The sequence below is a fragment of the Marmota monax genome, unplaced genomic scaffold, assembly GCF_021218885.2.
Source record: "Marmota monax isolate L192 unplaced genomic scaffold, Marmota_monax_Labrador192_F-V1.1 WCK01_AAM20220418_F8-fsc00426, whole genome shotgun sequence".
Taxonomy (NCBI): Eukaryota; Metazoa; Chordata; class Mammalia; order Rodentia; family Sciuridae; genus Marmota; species Marmota monax.
This window is the reverse complement of record NW_026695037.1, coordinates 176,806-197,394: the sequence shown is the minus strand read 5'-3', so window position 1 is coordinate 197,394 and position 20,589 is coordinate 176,806. Positions and strand designations below refer to the sequence as shown.

The following is a 20,589-nucleotide window of genomic DNA, read 5'->3' as shown; positions in this document are numbered from 1 at the left end:
GGTGAGTTCAAGGACAAAATAATCACCAAGATTATTAATTTGGATGTGCCAAGATCCAGACAGTGAAGAAAGCTGTGAGAGGAGCTGACACTTTTGTGGGCTGCACTTCAGGCGCTGTCTTGAAGCCAGGCCCTACCCTGAAAGAAATTGCCACTAACCACTTCCTGGGGCTGTGGCTTTGGCTTCCTGAGAAGCTCCAGGATAAGGCAGATGAGAGAACTCAAGAAGGGCTTGTAGATAAGGGAATCACTCAAGCCTAGTAACTAGCAGATCATCTAGGTCACCTGCAAAAATCAACATCAAATGGATTAAAACCACAAATGTACCAAGTGAAACTCCAACAGAATTATTTTCCATTGTTGGAGAAACAAACAATGACAAAACAATCCTGGGTCTTAACTCAGGTTGCTTTGAAAAGTACCATAGACTGGGTGGCTTAAAAAACAGTCATTTATTTATTTCAGTTCCGAAGGTAGGAAGTCCAAGATTAAGGTGTCAGCAGATGCAGGTCCTTGTGAGGGCCCCTTCCTAGGTGCCCTCTTGGTTGTTCTCCTGTGGCAGAGGGTGTGGGGAGGAAGTTCTCTGCTCCCTCTTCCTCTTCTTATAAGAATACAAATCTCGTCATGCCCCCCCCCCCACCACATCCTAACTCCAATTACCTCCAAAGGTCCACCTCTAAAGATCATCACATGGTGGGTTACTGCTTTAGCATATGAATTTTGGGAGAACACAAACATCCAGTCTATACACCCTACAAATAAAAAAAAAATAATACATGAAATCAGTGGAAAACTAGGAAAGCATCTGAACAAGCAAGTGAAAGAGGAAGAAAATGAATGCTAGATTATCTGAATTGTTGCATAGCATCACAGGTAATCAGAGAAATACAAGTTAACACAGCCAAGGGAAACAATTGACAGTTGAAAGATCCTGTCAAAAATTAAACAACTGGTGAAAAACCAGCCTCTACCTCAGAGTAAAGCCTGTCCAAGGAAGGGGATGTGACCCTTGTCCTTGGAAAGACCCACAGAGCACTCCTAGGTACATTCCCACCCTGCTGAGTTGTTTATCTACAAATAACAGGAGAGATCTGCTGCACCAGGTGTCCCTGACTCAGTCAGGCTAGGTGAGGACCCATAGGAACCCCCTAACAACCACCAATCAGCATGAGACAGGGAAAATACCTGGGATGCCAGATGAACCCCCACTAGTTTATGGTGGTTGATAACATGTTGGGAAACCATGTAGTTCAGCAGTACTCCCCTTGTGGCTTAAACCAATCAGTTCAAAGGAATCTCCCTCTTGTACTAACCAATCACCCCTACCCAACTTGTTCCTGCCAGTGAAGGTGCTAATCATGTTTTAGAGTTGTTTTATGATTTTCCCACAGTGTGTGATGATTTGCTAAAAGATGATATGATGTATGTGAAGTCCCTGCCTTCCCCAAAGAGTGTATAAAACTGCTGCAAACCCTGGGCTGGGGCTTCTCAGAGTCACCAGTTGCTGTGTGCGCGGGGAGGACCGAGCTAGTTCGCAATAAACACCTCTTTGCTGCTTACATCCATCTTGGTCTCTGGTGGTCTTTTGGGGGTCCCGAATTCGAGCATAACACTGGTGAGCACAAGGGCAAATGTAGAACCCTGGTGTATTCCTGGGGAGTATAGAGAAGTGCAGGTAATGTTAGTGTTATATATTTGTGCAGCTGCTGTACAGGTCAGATCCGGTAGACAAGAGACATTTTTTTTTTTTGGTAAGAGACAGCATTTATTTAGTAGTAATATGAAAACAAAAGCAATAACAAAAATGATAGTTGAGATGTAAAGACCAGAAAAATACATCACTGGATCAGGGGAAACAGCTGAAGTCATATAGCTGGGGAAACCCAGGGAAGCTTTTCAGGGTCCTAACTGGGAAGTCCCAGGAGGACAGAACACCTTCTTCAAGGGTGACACTCCAAAGTCTTATACCCAGTGGGGTTCCTTAAATACAAGTTAAAACAAAGAAAGCTTCCTTCTATAACCTGCAGGACCTACATATTCTCTTAAGGACACGTCATTCTCCCAAGGACTAGCCAGATCCCTGAGGGATGGAGTGTCAGCCTTGAGATAAGTGAATGACTCAAAGTTCTCTGGAATAAGCCCAACCCAGGGAGAAGTCAGCATCATTTAGTTGTACCATCCAAATGTGCAAAGGTCATCGCAGGCACGTGGACAGGGAGGATCTTTAATATTTAACCCTTTAAACTGAAGGAAGTTTGGCTTTCCTAAGGGAATTTCCACACACAAAAACCTACAACCCACTTTGTTCTCGTGGTCACATAGTTTAGAGGCCCACTCTAATACTTCCATGAGGTGATTTTTTTTTTTTTGAGAGAGAGAGACAGAGAGAATTTTTAATATTTATTTTTTAGTTTTTGGCGGACACAACATCTTTGTTTGTATGTGGTGCTGAGGATCGAACTAGGACTGCTCGCATGCCAGGCGAGCGCGCTACCGCTTGAGCCACATTCCCAGCGCAGATGAGATGATTTTTTTAAAAAAAATATATCTGTAGGCTGGGGTTGTGGCTCAGTGGCAGAGTGCTTGACTAGCAAGTGTGAGGCACTGGGTTCGACTCTCAGCACCACATATCAATAAATAAAGGCCCATTGAAAACTAAAAAAAAAATATTAAAAAAAATATATCTATATCTTTGTAAAACAAGAACAAAGGTCAGGCAATTGGGGTAGATAGATGAATCATGTCAGGTCTGGAAGACTGAAGCTTGTTCAAAGAGAAATGGAATGTCGATACCTTCAGGACACATCCCCCCTCACTCAAGGCCAAAGTCACCCACTTCTGGGGTATTGGAATGTTAATACCTTCCAGACAGTTCCCCCACCCCTAACCAATAACCAAAAAGTCACCTGCCTCTGGGGAGATTGTTCCTTCCAGCAGGGAATTATTAATGGGTGTTCCCTGGGTGGCTTCCCCTGAATTGCCCCTCTCCCACTTCCTGCCCCGCCCCCTGAATGGCATGGGCAGGATAAAGGGAGGGGCCTTTAGAAGTAGGAAACCTGGAAATTATAAAAAGGACAAGATTCACCCCCTCCCATGAGCACCCAGCTCTGGCCCCCCTTCTCTGTGAACTCTATGTTACTACATATTAAGTAAATAAAACTTCAGCCTTTCCTGGGTGTTCAATCTTCACATCTGGGGAAGGGAACTCATTGTCACCGGTAACCAGTGGTAACATTTGTTTGGGGGGGTAGTAGAAAAGCATCCCCTTTACTGGGTCCTGTTCACTGGCACTTCTTGTTCCACAGGGTTAAGGAAGACTTTAAGGAAAGAGAGGTTGTTTGGAAAAATCCAGGTGTAGTTGCTTTGCATGTTGCGGTGGGTAGAAGGGATGAAGTGAAGTGTGAAGGCTGCTCACAACCGCCATTTTTGCCTCAAACTATGTCCTGGAACCCTGGGGTGGAGAAAGTGATACTGCCAGTTCTGCTCCCTCACATGTTGAAGTTTGAACATTAGAGAAGCATGCCAAGGCAAGCATATAAAGCAAAGTTATTAAAAAAGGGGTAACAGACTTCTCCTGGGAGGGAGAAGGGGGCCATAGCTGATATCCTGGTAATCCAAGAAGCAAGGTGTTCTGCCCTTTTTATATGTCCTAGGCTTCTTTTGTTCTCCAGCTTTCCTCTCCTTTTCTCTCTCTTTTCCTAGGAATGCTCAGTGGGATGGCCAAAAGTTGGGAAACAGGAAGGATGGGGCTGGGGCAGGTTCCATAAGGGTGGAGGAAGGGCTCTGAAGGAATTAACATTTCAATCCCTTAGGGGACAGTCATCAAATTCCCGGACTCACTCAAAATTGGCCTCCTTGATCTGATCTGACTCGATTTACCTACTTATACTGACTGCCTGTCTAATTCTGCCTTCAAAAGTGCCACTTTCATTGCTTCTTTTTGGGATTATTGACAGCTACATAGTGATAGAGAACCACAAACAAGAAGAGCGACACACCCAGTATGTTGGCCAAGATGGCGAGCTGTATGTCTGTGATCATCCTGCGGAGAAAGGGAGGGACTGAGCCTGCAGCCAGCATACTCCTGGTGCTCTCTAGGACAGGTCCTGGCCCCCATGAGGGGATTCTATTATAGAGTTTTATGGTTGGGGCTGTGTGATGTGGTGCATACTTATAATCCTAGTGACTTAGGAGGCTGAGACAGAAGAATCACAAGTTTGAGGCCAGTCTCAGCAACTTAGTGAGACCCTCATCAATTGTGTGAGACCTATCTCAAAATGAAAAATAAAAAGGGCTGGGAATGCAGCTCAGTGGTAAAGCACCCCTGGGTTCATTTCCCAGTACCAAAAAGAAAAAAAAAATCCCAAACCAAAACAAACTGAAAAACCAGTCTCTACCTCAGAGCAAAGCCTGTCCAAGGAAGGGGGCGTGACCCTTGTCCTTGGAAAGACCCACAGAGCACTCCTAGGCACATACCCTTGTTTATCTACAAATAACCAGAGAGATCTGTGGTGCCAGGTGTCCCTGACTCAGTCAGGCTAGGTGGGGACCCTTAGCAACCCCCTAGCAGCCACCAATCAGCATGAGACAGGGAAAATACCTGGGATGCCAGATGACCCTCCCAGTAGTTTATGGTGGTTGATAACATGTTGGGAAACCATGTAGTTCAGCAGTACTGCCCTCATGGCTTAAACCAATCAGTTCAAAGGAATCCCCCTCTTGTACTAACCAATCACTCCTACCCAACTTGTTCCTGCCAGTGAATGTGCTATTCATGTTTTAGAATTGTTTTATGATTTTCCTGAGGTGTGTGATGATTTGCTAAGAGATGCTATGATGTATGTAAAGTCCCTGCCTTCCCCAAAGAGTATATAAAACTGCTGCAAACCTTGGGCTCGGGACCTCTCAGTGTCACTGAAAAACCAGCCTCTACCTCAGAGCAAAGCCTTGATAGACCCAACCTGATCTTTTATTAAAATTGGGAGCCATCTTGCCACAAAGCCATGAAAAGATAATTTCTGCTTTACTATAAATTACTGCAAATTCTGTGTAAGGGTAAAAGAAATTGAAGTTAAAGCGTAAAAGTTAAAGGGTAAAAGACCGGGTGTTGTAAAAGTTTCTAAGCTGCAAGGTCTGAGTTAAAATGTAAAGGAGGTATTGTTAGGTTTCTATGTTACCTGCAAAACATGAAATTTCTGTAGCTGTTAAGACAACACTTGGAACTGCCCAGTAAATATTTCCCCTGACTATTTGGTTGTTTAATAAGGGCTCTGTGTGGTCGCATGTAGGCATTGCAGGGCCTGGACCAATCAGTTTAAATGTAACCCCCTCCTTAGGAATGACCTATCACTCCAGCCTGACCTGTTCCCGCCAATGAATGAACTAATCATGTTTAGGAGTTGTTATTCAATTTTCCCACGCCTAATGATGATTTATTTGTTCTGATGTATACAAAGCCCTCTGCCCTCCCCAAAAAGTGTACTTAAGCAGTGCTCAGTCCCTGCTCAGGGCTCTGGCTGCTTTCCCTTCTTGAGTGGGCACGGAGCCCCAGCATGCTGGTTCAATAAATCCCCTTCTGCCAATTGCATGAGTGGTCACTTGGTGGTCTCTTTCTCTGACGTTTCGCGGGATCCTTACATCTGAACCTGCTTGGAATGCCTGCCCGTGCCTTGAACTCACCCATGCCTGACTCTCTGACCAGATAGCAGCCCTCTCTGAAACTTTAGTGACACCTCATAAATATTGGCCTTCCCTGGCCAGACAACGACCCTCTCTGAGGCTCTAATGGTCCTCATAAATTCTGATGTTGGGGCCAGCAAAAAAAAAAAAAAAAAATGTAAACTACCATTAGTGTGATGCTTGTCAGAGTTCTGTTATCTGTAACCCCCCTTTGTGTAACTTTCTGGGCTATAAAGCTGGGCTGTAGGAAAGGTGGGGTGCTGTCTTGTTCCCGCCGTTTTGGGAGGGAGAAGCAGCCCGGCCGGTCGAAATAATAAGCTTGCTTTAATTTGATTTTAATTGGAGTCAGTGGTCTTTTCTTGCGTCCTGGTCTAACAGCCTGTCCAAGGAAGGGACATGACCTTTGTCCTTGGAAAGACCCACAGAGCACTCCTAGGCAAATTCCCACCCTGCTAAGTTGTTTATCTACAAATAACAGGAGAGATCTGCTGCACCAGGTGTCCCTGACTCAGTCAGGCTAGGTGGGGATCCATAGCAGCCCCCTAGCAGCCACCAATCAGCATGAGACAGGGAAATACCTGGGATGCCAGATGACCCTCCCAGTAGTTTATGGTGGTTGATAACATGTTGGGAAACCATGTAGTTCAGCAGTACTGCCCTCATGGCTTAAACCAATCAGTTCAAAGGAATCCCCCTCTTGTAGTAACCAATCACCCCTACCCAACTTGTTCCTGCCAGTGAATGTGCTAATCATGTTTTAGAGTTGTTATTTGATTTTCCTGAGGTGTGTGATGATTTGCTAAGAGATGCTATGATGTATGTGAAGTCCCTGCCTTCTCCAAAGAATGTATAAAAGTGCTGCAAACCTTGGGCTCGGGGGCTCTCAGAGTCACCAGTTGCTGTGTGCACATGGAGGACCGAGCAAGCTCGAAATAAACACCTCTTTGCTGTTTACATTGATCTTGGTCTCTGGTGGTCTTTTGGGTGTCCTGAATTCGAGCATAACAAAACAAAAGCCCCAAATAAATATATAACAAACAAAAATCCCAGAGTATTACAGTTGGATAAGTATCCCCTGCAAGGCTCATATATTAAAGGTCCCTCAGGCAGGGTTATTGGTAGGTGGTAAACTTTTAGGGCATGGGGCCTAGTGGAAAATATTTAGCTCACTGGGGAACATGTCCCCTCCTCTGCATCTCTCTTTGCTCCCTGGTCATGAGGAAAGTGAGTAGTTTTGCTATGTCATGTGTTCCTACCATTCATTATGTACTGCCTCACCACAGGACCAAAGGCAATGGGGCCCAATGATCATGGACTAGAATCTACAAAACAGAGTCAAAATAAACCTTCTCTCTCTCTTTACATTCTCTTTTTATAGGTTAATAATCGTGAGTATTTGTTATAGTGATGGAAAGATGATTAACACAGATACACATGGTAATATATTGTAGAAACAAACTAGTGAAGCCAGATTTAAAAATTGGTAGTCAGTGTAGTTAGGTAAATCGGGTCTAATATCGAGTGAGATCCAAAATGGAGGCCATGTTGAGAATGAAAAGCAGGACAACTCACGTTAATGTCCCCAAGGCCCAGAGCCCATCCCAAAGAAGTGTTAATGAAACAGCTCCCAGCAAACTTGAAGATGCTGACCCAAAAGTCCTTCCTGCCCAGATTACTCCTTTGGCCCACCTGTGCCCCACCCTTGACAGAACCAAGGACAGGAATGTGACAGGAATGTGGGAAAGCTAAAGAAGACCTTAGCTATAAAAAGGGGAGACAACCCCCTTTCACGGATTCCACTTCTTGGGTCCCCTTCTTCTCTGGGAGAAGTCTTTTCTGCTGTCCTTTAATAAACTTCTACTTTCCACTCTGACCTTGCCTCCGCATGCTTCTCTGGTGTTATACTTCAACATTGGGGAAGCAAGGACTCATCACTGGTAAACAGTGGTAACATTAGGTGATGATAAATAAGAAAATGGTAAATAAAATGTTTTATGAGCATAATCTATGGCAATCTGAAGCCCTGAATTAGACTTACACATAGTTTACAGATAGATCCTAAAAACATTGTCAAAGAGATGAAATAGTCCAGTGTCACAAAGTTAATAAGTAATGGAGTTGGGTCTAGAGCAAGGTTAGCCATCCTAGTTCTGCTTGTCATAGCAAAATGTTGCCAACAGCCCAAGTGAATGTCAGTTGGGATCAGGTGAAATAAACCAAGAAGCATCCATGAAATGCAATATTATTTCCAAGAAACAATAAATCTAATCTTTATGCTGATTGCAAAAATATGGTTATTTATAAAATGTATGGAAAAAGATGGAAAGAACTACCTTAGAAAATTAATCTAGGCCTGAGTCAGGACTGGCTATACCTGGTCCCACCCTCAGTGCTGAGGTTCTAGAGATAGGATCAACCCCAAATCAGCCTCTGATCATGTATCCTCATGGGACAAGGCCCTTCTGCAGGGGTAAGCACAATGAAGTTGTAGAGATGACATGGCTGGGTAATGGCCAAGCCCAAATCAATATTTTTGAGCACTGGCTGCCAAGCACTGCCCCTCTACCTCTACCCAGGTTTCCAGCTGAGCTCACCTTTCAAATATTAAGGAAATTTTCTCCATCCTGTAAGTCAGTAACATCAACTACAAAGATTTAGGAAAAATACTACTTTTAAGTATACATTTATTTATTATTTCAGGAAATAAATTGCAACTTTAAAGTCACAAAAGTCAATGCAGTGCAGAGCAATGGCAGAAGATAGACTTCCCAGCTCCTTCTCCCATGGACCAGGAATGTTTGTATAAGCTTGGGGTATGAGCAGTGGGGTTAGGTGGGAATGGGCAGGACCAATATCTATTCTTACGCAGATATGGGAGGTGTGTGTCTGAGGAAGATACTTCTGGATTCATGGAGTTTATGTTTCAGAGCACAACTGCAGGGACCAAATGTTCAAGGAGAATCACATCAATGATGATTGCTATTTTGGGGATGGTGAGCTAAGGAGACAGCTCTGGGAAGGTCAATGAGGGGGCTTGACCCCCCTCCAAACTCTGACCCTGCTGATGGTCTCCAGAATGCCTCTTTCTTTCCCTGACAATAGGCTCTGTGCCCTCATCCTTTCTTTACCCCATTAGGGTGAGGGGCTCAGATATATGTGCTGCACATGGCACATGTATGTCTGTACCACCACAGCCGCCCATTACTGGAAGGTTCCATCTCCTGCAGGCCTGATCTCCACAAGCTCCATGTCCTATGACTGGTTCTCCCCAAGCTACTGACAGGTCAGGGTAATCTCTGCAAGGTGGAGATCAGAGAGGTGGTGGATCATGCATATTTAGGGGGTCTAAAAAGGGTTAGAGAAAATTTAGGGAGTTTGGTTTCCTTCCTGTGGACCATTTGTGCAGGAATCATATGGCCACCCTGGGACTGGATAGGAGAATTTGGTAGCAGGGATGGAGCACAAAACCTAGACACCGGCTTGGATGCAGGGATCTGGGATAATCTACTCCAGCTCTGGTTCTAGGCAGATGTGAGACGCTCCAGGTCTGAGAGGAGGAAAGGCAGCTTCTGATTCTGACCCAGAGTCAGGCTCCTAAAAGGTTGTGAGGTGGAGCCAGAGAATGGGGAAGGAGAAATAGTCTTCCCTGCACAGCCTGGTTTTCAAGGCCATGCTGAGGTCAAGGCCAACTCCCCTTCCAGATAGGCCTTCTGGTGTTCCATCACATCATTCACCGGCTTCCTGCTACTGCGCTTGAGCTAGGATCTGTCTGTAGCACAGGTCCTAGCTCTCAAAGTTGAAGGCGCAATTCAGGTCCCAATTCTCCGCCTGAAATCACCTGAAGAGGGTGAGAACCAGGTAGTCCCAGGTCAACCCTATTTACCCTCCTGCCCAAGACAGCCTGTGATTGGCCAAAGGCGATGTCAGTTACAACTCGGATTGGAAAAAATCCCACCGAATAAAATAAAAATCCTGCAGGCTCATCCCAGGTGTGAGGTGTCTTGTGGGTGACTGCCTCCCTAGAGAGTCCTACCAGTCGGTGGGGGCATGGGTAGATGTGCCTATCCCCCTCATTGGCCGAGCTTTCTGGTTGTGGGAGCCGCGCTGAGTCCGCAGGTTCCCTTGGTACTTCTGAGTGGCTCTTTTCTGACCCAATCCTCCCGCTCCTATTATACTGGGTATCCTGGAGGGACCACCAGGACGCGGAGGTTTTGAAATAACTTATGGAGTGGGAGCTGAGGGATCCGCAGCGGCTGAAACCCCGCAGGAGGAAAGTATTCAGCTTTTCAACATTAAATGTGATTTTTTTAAAAACATATTTTAGTTGTAGATGGACACAGTACCTTTATTTTATTTTTCTGTAGTGCTGAGGATAGAACCCAGTACCTTCTGCATACAAGGCAAGCATTCTATCACTGAGCTACAACCCCAGAGCATTAAATGTGATGTTTAAATGTGCCTTTCTCCCCTCCCCCAACAGTTCTGGGTGCCCACCTTCCCCCCACCCCCACCCCCATGCTGGGGATTGAACCCAGGGCCTTGTGCATGTGTGGCAAGCACTCTACCAAATGAGTTACATCCCCAGCCCTCCCCACAGTTTTTAGTGCATTATAATTATATATAATGGTGGGATTTGTTGTCACTTATTCATACATGCATGTGATATTAACAACATAATTAGTTCAATATCATTCCTCGTATTGAAAAACCAGCCTCTATCTCAGAGCAAAGCCTGTCCAAGGAAGGGACATGACCTTTGTCCTTGGAAAGACCCACAGAGCACTCCTAAGCACATTCCCACCCTGTTGAGTTGTTTATCTACAAATAACAGGAGAGATCTGCTGCACCAGGTGTCCCTGACTCAGTCAGGCTAGGTGGGGATCCATAGCAGCACCCTAGCAGCCACCAATCAGCATGAGACAGGGAAATACCTGGGATGCCAGTGGTTTATGGTGGTTGATAACAAGTTGGGAAACCATGTAGTTCAGCACGTACACCCCTCTTGGCTCAAACCAATCAGTTCAAATGAATACCCCTTTTGTACTGACCAATTACCCCTACCCAACTTGTTCCCGCCAGTGAATGTGCTAATCATGTTTTAGAGTTGTTATTTGATTTTCCCGCGGTGTGTGATGATTTGCTAAGGGATGCTATGATGTATGTGAAGTCCCTGCCCTCTCCAAAGAATGTATAAAACTGCTGCAAACCCTGGGCTCGGGGCCTCTCAGCATCACCAGTTGCTGTGTGTGCGTGTGGAGGACCGAGCTAGCTCGCAATAAACACCTCTTTGCTGCTTACATCGATCTTGGGTCTCTGGTGGTCTTTGGGGGTCCTGAATTCGAGCATAACAGTATTTCCCCTTTCCCTCTGCTCCCTCTCCCTGGTCCCTTTCCTCTATTCTATTGATCTCCCTTCCATTTTCATGAAATTCTCCTGTCTCACCTTTGTTTTCCTTTTTCCTCTCCAACTTCTACATATGAGAGAAAAACCTATGTTAATGGTTGGAGTTTGCTTTATTTTGTTTAACATTGTTCTCAAGTTCCATCTATTTCCATGCAAATGACATAATTTCATGCCAGGTTTCTGTTCTCGCGACTAAAAGGCTCAGGGGTCACTCTAGTTAAACTGGGCTAACTGGGCTGCACAAAATAACCACACAAGAGACACAAATACATTTTTCTTTTGGGTTGCTGTGCTGGCTCCTCTGACCTTAGGGTCCGCAGAAAGAGAGAGAGAGAGAGCGCGCGCGCGCGCGCACGCGCGCACACACACACACACACACACACACACACACACACACACGCATGCACGCACGCGCGCGCTGACCCCTTTTATTGAGGAGAAGCTATTCAAATGAGGCAAGGGGTCAGGTTTCAGGGGGCTGAGTCTATCTTCATCATGTCCACTGTCAGCAGGTTGACTGACACCTGGGTAGGCCACACCCAAGGGCACAGTAAGAGGAGGGGACACACACAAGGCACTTCCATGGAAGATTCTATCCTAAACAGGGCAAGGGGTTATATTACAAAGGAACAGGTGAGCATAGCTTCACCCATGGGGCTGTAGCAAGACACACCCACTTCTGTGACTGAGCTCCTCAGCACCCAGCTGGGGAGTAACTCAGTCACCCATAAGGTTGGCCTCCCACAATTTCAGTCTTCTTTATGGCTGAACAAAAATCCATTGTGTATACATACCACATTTTCTTTATCCATTCATCCATTGACAGATACTCAGGCTGGTTCCATAGTTGGGCTATTGTGAACTCTGCTATTAAACATGGGTATGCGTGTATCACTGTAGTAAGATTATTTTAATTCTTTAGGATAAATACTGAGGAGTGGTACAGCTGGGTTATATGATAGTTCCATTCCTTGTCTTTGGAGGAACTTCCATACTGATTTCTATAGTGGTTGTACTAATTTACAACCCTACCAACAGTATAAAAGTGTTCCTTTTTCTCTATATTCTCTCCAGCAGTTATTGTTGTTCATATTCTTTTTAAAAAATTTTTATTTCTAGTTGTAGATAGACACAATACCACATACCTTTATTTTATTTATTTTCATGTGGGGCTGGCTGATGTTTGAATCCAGTGCCTTACACACACTAGGCGCTAGGCGAGCGTTCTACCACTGAGCCACCACCCCAGCCTATAATTTTATTCTTGATGACTGCCATTCCAATTAGAGTGAAATGAAATCTCAGTGTAGTTTTGGTTTGAATTTTCCATAAGTCCTAACAATATATTCATATATATTTGTTGGCCATTTGTCATATAGGCCTTTCTGAGGTTGAGAAAGTTGTCATTTATTCCTCATCTGCTAAGAGATTTTTGTCAAGAATGGATGTTAGATTTTATCAAATATTTTTTTCCACCTTTATTGAGATTATTATATGTCTTTTCCATGTTAGGTTGCTAATATGATGAATTATTGCCCTGGTTCCTTTGAAACAGAAAAATTTCCTTCTGATTTACACCACAAGTCTCCAAAAGGCTCAGAATGAACAATGTCAGGTACTTTCAGAAGAAAAAAAGTCACCATAATAAGGATTGTTTGGAAGATTTAATAAACAGCTTGATTATTAGTCCCTATTCCCACTCTAAGTTAATGGGTGGGTAACAGTCCTTTCTTCCCTACAGCACAAGGAATCAAATCTGAAGTTATTAAGAAAAAAAAAAAGTCCATGAATTGGGAACACCCAGCACTATTTGAGGCATGAATACCATACAGGGAAATTATAGTTACCATATGCATATTGGGTTCTGAACACCCTAATCCCAATGTTGAAATCCTGAAGGATAAAAATTCTTGTCTAAAATCCAGAAAGATCAAAATCTCAAAAATATAATTCTGAAAAAATAATAAAAATTTGACTTTTTTTATACTTTGAAAGAACATTTGAGAAACAAAAACAATAAACTCCTTTAAGACTACCTTTCATATTAAAATAAGCAATATCATACATCAATACTCAGAGAAAAAATAGTTATATGGATGTAACATTTATTAGCCCAAAACTGTACTCATAAACAAATAGATCAAAAAGTGAGATATAAACATGTATCATTATCATTGGTAAGCACGTGAAACCAGCTTTATAGCTGTGGTCATCTGAAATACAATGGGTGATGGACGACCTAAGTCTTCTGAGGAAATAAATCAAAACCTGCTGAGTCAACACCATAACACATGCAATCACACAGAACTGAGATCTTGAGAAATTTTATCTTTCACAAATGCAGTTGTAAAAAAAAAAAAAAAAAGACAACTCTTCATTTACTGAGGTACTGAGGAAGTTTCAAAGTTTGTAGTACACACAAAACATTGAAAAGCCAACATATTTTTTTTTTTTTTTGAAATTTTTTAATATTTATTTTTTAGTTTTCAGCGGACACAACATCTTTGTTTGTATGTGGTGTTGAGGATCGAACCCGGGCCGCACGCATGCCAGGCCAGCGCGCTACCACTTGAGCCACATCCCCAGCCCGAAAAGCCAACATATTGATACTGCATTTTCCAGGCATCAAATTTGCAAAGACTTCATAAGGCAAATTAGAATTCTCTAAAGTCTTTTTTTTTTCCCTAAAAATGTTACTACAATTTATACCTCCAGTATTTGAAATCATGTTATGATGAAATATATAATATTACAAATTATAATATAATGCTGACAATTAAAAAAAAGAGAAAACACCTAACAAATTCCCCAAACTAAGCTAAAAGGAAAATAGTTGGAAAACACCAAAACAAACACACAAATAAAAGAATCTAAAACTAAAATTAAAAGAAAATTCAGCATATGAAAAAAGTATATTATAGGGGGAAATTATGAGCAACTGCATACAAGTAATCTGTAAAAGTTAGCTAACTTTCATGATCATTAACTTATTAACTATATTTTAAAGTCTTATATAGTGATAAATAGCTGCTTTTTCTTTTCAAATTTGTTTTGCAGTTCTGGGTTAAATTCCCAGGGCCTTGTGTAGGCTAGGTAACACACACGCTCTACTACCGAGTTACATTCCCAGCTCTGCTTCCCCATTACCCCACTTTTTACTTGTAGGGCATGACTCACCTTAGACAAGGCTCACATTCATTTCTACATGGCATTACTCTTTTTGGAATTCTTTCATGATTCAATTACATCAACATGAGTGCTCTTTATTAAATGTTCCCATCTGCTGTGCCATGCTTCTACATTGTTTTGGGTACATGATAATTCATACCCCATTCACTCACATACAGATCATTAATTTGGAGGAAACAATCATGGTGATCAAACAGCAGAACCACTGTATCAAATGTCTTCTTATTCTTCCTTGTACATAATCATTTTCAAACCAGTCATTAAGTTCACAGACTTCTTAGGGGAAATAGAATTTTAGTTCATTAGAATCTTCTGGAATTTCATCAGCTGGAAGGAACACCAGCAGACAAATGATCCATTTGTGTGTGTGTGTGGCTGGGAATTGAATCCAGGGCCTTGTGCATGTGAAGCGAGCATTCTACCAACTGAGCTATATCTCTAGCCCATTATACTTTTTCTGTTTTTGGTGGTGCTGGGGATTGAAGCCAGGGCCTGTGCATGCAAGAAAAGTACTCTACTGACTGAGCTATATCCCCAGCCCCTGTGATACATTTTTAAATTGAATTTTTTTATTAGCTACACATTTAAATTGAATTTTTGTCATTGCCTGTATCGCATCACCAATCTACATATTCCGATTTTCCAACAAATGGGTTGGGTTGATTGAAATAAAACAAACTTTATCTATACTACTTTAAAATTTGCTTTTAGAATCCTTGATTGCCTCTCATTCCAAATCTGTCATTATGGCTTATGCATTCAATTGAAATTTAGTTTCTTTTGCAAAGTCCATTAAGTCATCAAGTAAGATTATAAAGTACCTCTCTTTCCCTAGCCATTAATACATAAATGTGCCAAAAAGTTCTAGAATTTTTGGATTCAATAGGGGTATAAGAATATGTATTTGAGGGGCTGGGGATGTGGCTCAAGAGGTAGCGCGCTGGCCTGGCATGCGTGCGGTCCGGGTTCGATCCTCAGCACCACATACAAACAAAGATGTTGTGTCCGCCGATAACTAAAAAATAAATATTAAAAAATTCTCTCTCTCTGTCTCTCTCTCTCTCTCTTAAAAAAAAATATTTATTTGATAAAACAAAAACAAAAACAAAAAAAAAACCAGACGGGAGCCAGGCACTGAGGTGCATGCCTATAATCCATCACTAGGGAGGATGAAGCAGAAAGATCACAAGTTCTAGGCCGGTCTGGGCAACTTAGTGAGACCCTGTCTCAAAACAAAAAATAAAAAGGGCTGAGGATGTAACTCAGTGATAGAGTGTCCCTAGGTTTAATCCCCAGTGCCTAAACAAAAACAAAAATGAAAATAAAAGGAAAAAAACAGTGGGGACAGTTTTCAGAGTGCCGTCCATATGTCAAAGTGAAGGAACTTCTATATCACCAAAGTCTGGTTCAGACAGAGGTCACTGAACTTTTTTTTTTTTTTTTAGTGGTATTGGGTATTGAACCCAGGAGTGCTTTACCGCTGAGCTACATTCTTACTCCCCACTTTTAGCCCCAAGAAGGGCTTTCAGGCCAGGCATGATGGTGTATACCTGTATCCCTAGCTACTTGGGAGGCTTAGGAAGAAGGATTACAAATTTGAGGCCAGCCTCTGTAATTTAGTGAGGCCCTGATTCAAAATTAAAAAAATAAGATGTAGCTCAGTGGTAGAGCCCCATTGGATTCAATCCTCAAAATGAAACAAACAAAATGAAAAGCCTCTCAAAGTTCTCCCTGCTTACCTACTCTGGATATGTTTCATCATCTGACATCAGAAAACAATCTTGAGCTCAGCAGCACTGAAATGAGACTCACTTGGGGAGCCAGGGAAGGTGAGACAAAGATGCCAAGGGTCCAGATATGCATGTCATGTACTTTCAGGCTACATGTTTTTGTTGGCTGTCATAACTGATCCAAGTAGTCACAATTCCAGAAATGAACTGTCAAATAATAACTCAGAAACATTTCATTACTTGTATATTGTTTAGAATATTGTATGTAAATAATTCTCAGACACATGAAAGAGTCAGTGGAGAAACAAAGTCAGGGGCAAAGGCAAAACAAGCAAGTGGTAGATTATATCTGTGGTCCCCAGGGAATGAATGAACCTCCCAGTATTCATATTCTGACACAGCCCCTTCCATGTTGAATTGGCCACATGGCTTGCTTTGGCCAAAGTAATATTAGATTATTGGGTCTTCCAGGTTACCCACCAGCCACTAGCTAAATGCAGCCTTGACTCTAGCTGATTCCATCCATATGGAACAGAATTACTGTTAAGATCTTTCAGAATTCCTAATGAAGATTCATTGCTGTATTAGGCCATGATATTATGAAGTGATTTTTTAAAAAAATATTTTTTAGTTGTAATTGGACACAATACCTTTATTTTATTTATTTTTATGTGGTGAAGATTGAATCCAGGGCCTCGCACATGCTAGGCGAGTACTCTACCGCTGAGCCACAACTCCAGCCCCTGAAGTGATTTTTCATGCAACAATAGAGAGGTGCAACAAAGGGTTTATAAGAGAAAGGGAAGAAACAAAACTGCATTCTAGGAATAGTAAATTTGTGTATTTTGGGGGTAACATGACTTCCTGGAAGCTATTGAAGAGGTTAGTCTGGGAATTCTGTCTTGAGTAGGCTCTCTAGGGTTCTCTTAGAAAGCATTTTAGTTTTTTACCAATTCTCAAGAAAAATTTGAGAGTTTACCTATGGGTATACTTGTGTACTATCTGCCAGTATCCTTCTGTTAGTACCCTTGGCCTTATTATTTCAAGTTTGTACCATTTCCCTGATCAGAATTTTGTAGATTACTCAGAGATAAGGAAAAGACCAACCCTGAGTAGGCAAGAAAGACATGAATACTCCCTCATTGCTATCTTTTCACCCTTGCTTAAATAAAAACAGCAGCAGCAACATAGATATTCTGTCTACCTCTTTAGTCAACAGTCAGGGCTATCTAAATATGGAATGCTCCAAGGAATTCAGATTCTTGCAGGAAACTGTGAAACACAAGTCCCAAACACAGTATTGCCCTGAGCAAGGAGTGATGGGGCACTGGAGTCAAGGCTCTGGAAAGGAGAACTGCTTAATGGGACTAAGTGGTCTATAGAATTTGGGATCTCCCTACAGTATGCTGGGAGTACAAACATTGGAAGGATAAAGGAGAGGTCAGATGGTGATCAAGAAATACAGGCAGAAATAGAGGAAAATGGAACTGGGAATTAAAATACCCACAGAACAGAATCATTCGAAGTGAAAAAGAATTAAACTTTATTTATCTGGAAGATGGGATGAATCCGTCGCTGGTTATCGGAACCTGAGGTTGCGCTTGCTCTTTAGGAAGGTGGGTTGGAATGGGATGAGCTGTGTTTGGCAAGGGCTGTGGTGGTCTAGAATCTGGGGAGATCAGCAGAATTAGTTTTCTAAGACTGGCACCCCTTACATCAACCAGTACCACCTATGTGTCTTCTATATCCTCCATTTTTTTTTTTTTTGGTGGTGCTGGGGATTGAATCCAGGGCCTTGTGCTTGTGAGGCAAGTACTCTACCAACTAAGCTATATCCCTAGCCCCATAGCCCCTATTTTTGTCTACCCCTCTCACCTGCCTGGTTCCCCAGCTGAGCCTCAGGCCGGTCTCCCCAGAGCAGATGCTTGGGGTCATTGAGGAACCTCTGGCTGCGCTGGCACGTCAGGCAGGTCTGTATTGTCCAGCGTTGTCCCCTGCGGCCTGGCGTAAAGGTGGGAAAAAGGAAAAGTGCCCAGGTTCCTAAGAAAGGTCCTTTTGCCTCCAAGTTTTTCCAGTAGGAATCCTATTCCCCACTCCCACTTTGAATGTAAATTTCATGGCATCTGGCTCCAGCACCAATTCCATCAATTTCTTGGAATTTTAAGACAAAAACTAAATTCCTTAACAGGATAAAGATATGGATTGTTTCCCTCAACTCTTGCTCCTGAGCAACTCAAATTCCAGCCTCCCCAACTCTGATTTCCTTGACAGTACCACAAATTCTCATGTCTGGAAATTCTCATCCATGCTTAGAATTTCTCTGTCTAGCTACCTTTATTTATCATGTACCTCATCACCACTGGCATAAATAATTCAGCATTCTACTTTACCCTCCTCTCAATTAAAGCATTTTTCTCCCCTACATTCTTTTGTTTCTATTTTAGCCTCTCTCTCCAGGGTGTAATTTGAATATAGTACTCGACATATTTTAGCAAATAAGGTCTTTTTTTTTTTTTTTTGGAGGGGGGGAGTACCAGGGGTTGAATTCAGGGGCACTCAACCACTGAGTCACATCTCCAGCTCTTTTTGTATTTTATTTAGAGACAGGGTATCATTGAGTTGCTTAGGGCTTCTAAGTTGCTGAGACGACTTTGAATTTGCGATCCTCCTGGCTCAGCCTTCCCCAGCAGCGGGGATTACAGGCCTGCGCCACTGCGACTGGCAGAAAAGAAATATTTCTTGAGTAAACGAATGAAAGGTGCTACCACACAGTATCTGTTATTGTGTCTCGGTGAGATTGCCTCTTAAGGCATAATTTTTCTTCTACCCAAATAGGAATAAAAGCCAAGCCCAGACTTTAGTTTGTCCCAGGGATATTAGAAATTTAATTTATACGGGGCGCAGTGGTGCACAGCTGTAATCCCAGCGGCTCCGGAGGCGGAGGCAGAGGCTGCAGGATAGTGAGTTCAAAGCCAGCCTCAGCAATTTAGAGAGGCGCTAAGCAACTCAGTGAGACCTTGTCTCTAAATAAAATACAGAAATAGGGCTGGGGATGTGACTCAGTGACCGAGTGTCCCCGAGGTCAATCCTCGGTACAAAAAGCAAACAAAGAAAAAAACCTTTAATTCAGACCTAGAGAAAGCTGGCTCCAGCATATCCAAAGCCCTACCAATCTAAGGTGAGGATGGAGCGGTTTGGCCCCGCCCTCCCCTCTTCCCGTGCTCCGCAACCACCCCATTTTGCCAGGAGCACTCACGTCTCTGGCGCTGGGTGCTGGTGAGGCCAGGGATGAGGAGGGAGGAGCAGCCGCGACATAGGGTCCTTTTCACCGAGGGGTCCCTGGGGGCGGAGGGGAAAGGTCGTCTGAATGCCCGCGCTCCCTCGCCTTTCCTCCTCGGTCCCGCCCACCGCCCAGACCCGCGCTGTCTCACTGTCGCAGGACTAGTCGCTTCGCAATGGTCTTTTCCGTGTGGCAGTAAAACCTCGCCAGCGCCTGGTTCTCGGGGTCCTGCGCAAGGACACAGTGGGCGGCCTGGGGGGAAGGCAGCGGTCACTCCAGGGCCCGGCGCACCAGAATCCCTTCCCCACGCGGCACTTGCTCACTCACCTGGTACAAGAAGCTGAGTCTTTGGAAGGCCTCGCGGTCCTTCACTGGTCCCGCCATCCGGGAGCCCCAGCAACAAGCGCACCCTCTCGCAGGCCCCGCCCCTTGCGCCCGCGCAAGGCCTTCTGGGAGGTGTAGTGCCCAGGCCCGCAGCCTTAGGTTTGGGAACCTGTTCTCTGCCAATCCAGCACAGGATCCCTTTATGACTTTTGAGTTCCTTTCACTCTTCCTTAAAACTATGATCATGTACTTAGTAGAGATTGGAGCAGCAAATGGGCAGGAGAGGATCTTTTTATCATTTTAGTTGTAGATGGACACAATACCTTTATTTTTATGTGGTGCTGATGATAGAACCCAGGGCCTCACACGGGCTATGCAAGTGCTCGACCACTGAGCTACAACCCTAGCCCAGGAGAGGTTCTTAAAAGTGGGAAATATTTTCAGGAGATAAGTGTGGTTTCCTCATGCAGACAGATTGGGGAAATGGTTTTGTGCAACTTATACCTTCTGCTCTACTAAGTCAAAGGCAGTTTCCTGGAAAATCTACAGACTGAAGGAATAGAGGCTTACATTAAAAACAACAAAAAATTGGTGTCCTTTGAGGTCAAAGTGGAAAGGGTCATGAGGGTGGCAAGATAAGGAAGGAGGGCTCCTGGCCCTCAGCACAGCCTGGTTCCACTTTTACACTTACCAATGAAACACTTGTTACAGTGCTGGACATGTAGCAGGTGATCCCTACTTGCTCAGTGAATAGTTTTAAATTCCTTGTTGTATGTACAGCAAACTGCCAACAGTATCCTCTGCCCAGACTGCAGCCTACTTACTCCACAGAGACATCAACTTCACACTCCTCTGACCTCTTTCTGCCTCCCATTTGTTGTCTGGCATCCTGTGTTTATAACTGATACCCAGTTAATGACAACCAGTTTCTGAGGTCAAAAGCAGAGGAATTAAAACTGGAGATACAAAACATGATTGAACACTA

The 20,589-nt window shown here is 43.5% G+C and overlaps 2 protein-coding genes and 1 pseudogene across 3 annotated transcripts; all 3 read right to left on the bottom strand.

Annotated features, from left to right (window-relative positions):
• Positions 1 to 3,926: 3,926 nt before the first annotated feature.
• Positions 3,927 to 4,040, bottom strand: LOC124081450 (dolichyl-diphosphooligosaccharide--protein glycosyltransferase subunit 4-like). The gene has a single exon (XM_046427633.1). The coding sequence runs from the start codon at positions 4,038 to 4,040 to the stop codon at positions 3,927 to 3,929; it is 114 nt and encodes a 37-aa protein (XP_046283589.1).
• Positions 4,041 to 8,810: 4,770 nt separating this feature from the next.
• Positions 8,811 to 20,589, bottom strand: part of LOC124081490 (HLA class I histocompatibility antigen, alpha chain F-like) — a 50,053-nt pseudogene continuing 38,274 nt past the window's right edge.
• Positions 17,520 to 19,733, bottom strand: Rpp21 (ribonuclease P/MRP subunit p21). 2 transcript variants are annotated; one of them, XM_046427669.1, is made up of 5 exons: positions 19,608 to 19,733; positions 19,432 to 19,532; positions 19,257 to 19,339; positions 17,876 to 18,001; positions 17,520 to 17,669 (listed from the first exon to the last, which is right to left on the bottom strand). In XM_046427669.1, exons 1-5 carry the CDS (start codon positions 19,662 to 19,664, stop codon positions 17,548 to 17,550), a joined length of 489 nt encoding a protein of 162 aa, XP_046283625.1. In that variant the 5' UTR covers positions 19,665 to 19,733; the 3' UTR covers positions 17,520 to 17,547. The 2 variants fall into 2 exon arrangements, with proteins under 2 accessions (XP_046283625.1, XP_046283626.1); XM_046427670.1 differs by having other exon boundaries at positions 17,880 to 18,001.